At 43.9% G+C, this 4,451-nt stretch overlaps 1 protein-coding gene across 2 annotated transcripts in view; it reads left to right on the plus strand.

The window, feature by feature from the left end:
* The first annotated feature begins 324 nt into the window (after positions 1 to 324).
* LOC110502189 (receptor-type tyrosine-protein phosphatase-like N) overlaps positions 325 to 4,451 on the plus strand; it is a 90,845-nt gene continuing 86,718 nt past the window's right edge. The window contains exon 1 of one of the 2 annotated variants that reach the window (XM_036959458.2): positions 325 to 871. In XM_036959458.2, coding sequence (XP_036815353.2) covers positions 796 to 871 — 76 coding nt within the window. In that variant the 5' untranslated portion in view covers positions 325 to 795. The remainder of the gene's footprint in view (positions 872 to 4,451) is intronic. The other variant, XM_036959457.2, reaches the window with a different exon arrangement.

Genomic DNA, 4,451 nt, shown 5'->3' on the forward strand with positions numbered 1-4,451 from the left:
GGCCTTGTTTCATAAAGGGGTCCTTCTGCATCAGGTGGTCATGCAGGGGGCATTAGTGTAGCCTGTACCTGTCTGGTTATGAGCAACTCCCTTGACACACATTAAAACATATTGTTAACCCACCATAGCAACACATAGGTTTTTACACCTAACAACCCACCATAGCAACACTTAGGTTTCTACACTAACCCTAAACAAAAAAATTGCCCTACAAAACTGCTGTTCAAGAAACGGACAAATGCGTATTTCCTATCCAAATTCGATGGATGAACCAACATTGACCATAAATCAATGGCATTGTCAACGTCCTCTGTTCTACACCGCGCTGTCTTTGCTTGTTCTCCTCTATCTCGGAGACAGAGGCAGCTCTCACTACCATTGGCCCACCGCGCTGTCTTTGCCGCTGCAAAACATCTTGAAAAATCAACAGGGTCCTTTTGTGACGTCATTGCGGGACCCCACCGAACAGATCTATTGCGGGAGGGGAAGAGACTGACACAGGGAGGAAATCGAGAGATTCCCCGCTCCAGATCCGCTCCAGGATTTCCAGCGGTTTGGAATGTCGTGTGTCATACGTGTGTGTGTGTTCCCCTTTCCCTTTAGCTCAAACCCACAGTTATTACACTTTAGCCAAGGTTTGGTTTCCGTTACCTGGCGTGAATCCAGCGGGGTATAGGTCTGGTCGCAGCTCCGAGAAATAACATGGGGATTTGAATAGAGTCATAAGGGACAGAATTGGATCGTGAAGCCTACATCAGAAAGTAGCAGTCTTTTGTAGGTGGTGTCTGTCTAAAAATGAAGCGCCCGAGGCTATGGAGAGTGTTGTTTTTCATGACGCTGTTGTACCATCTTGGGATGTCAAGCAGATACGGTAAGATGATGGTGGAGTGGCATGTTGTTTCAGTGGAGGGATAGGTGGAAGAGAAGACGTGCTGGTAGAGGGAAACATCACTGTGGAGGTAGTGAAGTAGTGTTTGGAATGAAGTCCGCAGTATAGAGACATTGATGTAGTCTTTTCAGTTTACTTCAAAGATCTGCGAGGTGTGGATGTCATTACATTGCATCGAAGTAATGCCATCCATCTGATGGATAAGATGATTTTGGCCATGGGTTGAATTTGAGAAAATACATGTTTAGGTTTTTGTAACATCAATTAACGGCTAGACTTTCAATTGATTTACTAAAATACATAAGGTAAGCTAGCTGTAAAATCGTGATTTAAAGGCGTTTTGCCCCGACGTCATTTATTTTCATGCGGTTTTAGTTTGACTAAGAGACTATGCCATATTCTTGGTCAGTTAAGTTGTGTAAAAAAGGTAACAGTGAAGAAAGTAAAAAAATATATATTCGCATTACAAAATAAAAGTTTTTAGCTATGGCTTTCCACCTGCTTGAGATTAAATGGGTTTCAGGACCACGGAGAGCGACTAGGATACGGTTTGGCGCTGTTTGCCTTGTCTTGTTCCTTTAAAAAAAAAATAAAAATATCTCTCATCTCGTCAACCCTGGTATCCACTCTCCTGTTTTTACCTCTCTCCTTACCTCCTCCCCTCTCCTCCGTCCCCCGTCACACTATTTAGTTCCACAATGAGCCTTATTCTGACTCCAAGGCGTCATAATGGTCTCTGGCTCATCTCAGCCAGTTACCACGGTTACTCGGTGTTCTAAAGGTGAAAGTTCAAGGATCTGTTTTCTTTGTGTTTCTCTCATTTAGTCAGCCATTTAAATGGCTGTAGTTCCCTGTTTGACACCAACAGGCATTTAATTGATCACTAAATCGTCCTTCATGGAATCTGTGTTCCATCTCCCTGTTTCTCTGTGACAGTGGTGGAATATGTTGTAAGTCATTTTCCGTAAGGGGTTGCCGCGGCCCTACAGGGCTACGCCTTCATCTTGTGAATTTCTTCAGTACGCTGAAGTGCATCTAGAATTATGGGAATGTGGATAAAAACAAAAGCGTACATCTACCTCTTCAAAGCATCCTCTGAAAACGAAATAACCTGAATTTATAGGAGACAAACACTCTGAATATACAGGGAACAAACACTCTGAATATACAGGGGACAAACACTCTGAATATATAGGGGACAAACACTCTGAATATACAGGGAACAAACACTCTGAATATACAGGCGACAAACACTCTGAATATACAGGGGACAAACACTCTGAATATACAGGGGACAAACACTCTGAATATACAGGGGACAAACACTCTGAATATACAGGGGACAAACACTCTGAATATACAGGGGACAAACACTCTGAATATACAGGGGACAAACACTCTGAATATACAGGGGACAAACACTCTGAATATACAGGGGACAAACACTCTGAATATACAGGGGACAAACACTCTGAATATACAGGGGACAAACACTCTGAATATACAGGGGACAAACACTCTGAATATACAGGGGACAAACACTCTGAATATACAGGGGACAGACTCCCTGAATATACAGGGGACAGACTCCCTGAATATACAGGGGACAAACACTCTGAATATACAGGGGACAAACACTCTGAATATACAGGGAACAAACACTCTGAATATATAGGGGACAAACACTCTGAATATACAGGGGACAAACACTCTGAATATACAGGGGACAAACACTCTGAATATACAGGGGACAAACACTCTGAATATACAGGGGACAAACACTCTGAATATACAGGGGACAAACACTCTGAATATACAGGGGACAGACTCCCTCAATATACAGGGGACGGACTCCCTGAATATACAGGGGACAAACACTCTGAATATACAGGGGACAAACACTCTGAATATACAGGGAACAAACACTCTGTATATATAGGGGACAAACACTCTGAATATACAGGGGACAAACACCCTGAATATACAGGGGACAGACTCCCTGAATATACAGGGGACAGACTCCCTGAATATACAGGGGACAAACACTCTGAATATACAGGGGACAAACACTCTGAATATACAGGGGACAAACACTCTGAATATACAGGGGACAAACACTCTGAATATACAGGGAACAAACACTCTGAATAAATAGGGGACAGACTCCCTGAATATACAGGGGACAGACTCCCTGAATATACAGGGGACAGACTCCCTGAATATACAGGTGACAAACACCCAGAATATACAGGGGACAGACTCCCTGAATATACAGGGGACAAACACTCTGAATATACAGGGGACAAACACTCTGAATATACAGGGGACAAACACTCTGAATATATAGGGAACAAACACTCTGAATATATAGGGGACAAACACTCTGAATATACAGGGGACAAACACTCTGAATATATAGGGAACAAACACTCTGAATATACAGGGGACAAACACTCTGAATATATAGGGAACAAACACTCTGAATATATAGGGGACAAACACTCTGAATATACAGGGAACAAACACTCTGAATATATAGGGAACAAGCACCCTGAATATACAGGGTATGTCCCCCTGTCTTTTGAGACAATAACTATCTCTGTTGTTTCTCTCTCTCTCTCTTTATCTCTCTCACCCTTTATCTCTCATCTCTCTGTGTGTGTGTGTGTGTGTGTGTGTGTGTGAGTGTGTGTGTGTGTGTGTGTGTGTGTGTGTGTGTGTGTGTGTGTGTGTGTGTGTGTGTGTGTGTGTGTGTGTGTGTGTGTGTGTGTGTGTGTGTGTGTGTGTGTGTGTGTGTGTGTGTGTGTTTGTGTTGTCAGGGGAGAGCTATGAGTCATTGCCAGGATCCTGGCATACGCCACGTTGATAATGACTAATGATAATATAATGATAATGATAGGTCTGTGTCCAGGAGACTTTAGCTGGATACATGATAGAGGAGACCATGAGACTTTAGCTGGGTACATGATGGAGGATACTATGAGTCTTTAGCTGGGTACATGATGGAGGAGACCAGGAGACCTTAGCTGGGTACATGATGGAGGAGACCAGGAGTCTTTAGCTGGGTACATGATGGAGGAGATCAGGAGACTTTAGCTGGGTATATGATGGAGGAGACCAGGAGACTTTAGCTGGGTACATGATGGAGGAGACCAGTGGTCTTTAGCTGGGTACATGATAGAGGAGACCAGGAGACTTTAGCTGGGTACATGATTGAGGAGACCAGGAGACCTTAGCTGGGTACATGATGGAGGAGACCAGGAGACTTTAGCTGGGTACATGATGGAGGAGACCAGGAGTCTTTAGCTGGGTACATGATAGAGAAGACCATGAGTCTTTAGCTGGGTACATGATGGAGGAGACCAGGAGACTTTAGCTGGGTACATGATGGAGGAGACCAGGAGACTTTAGCTGGGTACATGATGGAGGAGACTATGAGTCTTTAGCTGGGTACATGATGGAGGAGACCAGGAGACCTTAGCTGGGTACATGATGGAGGAGACTATGAGTCTTTAGCTGGGTACATGATGGAGGAGACCAGGAGACCTTAGCTGGGTACATG

This window comes from Oncorhynchus mykiss, chromosome 22 (genome assembly GCF_057628025.1).
Source record: "Oncorhynchus mykiss isolate SJ-2025 chromosome 22, ASM5762802v1, whole genome shotgun sequence".
Taxonomy (NCBI): domain Eukaryota; kingdom Metazoa; phylum Chordata; class Actinopteri; order Salmoniformes; family Salmonidae; genus Oncorhynchus; species Oncorhynchus mykiss.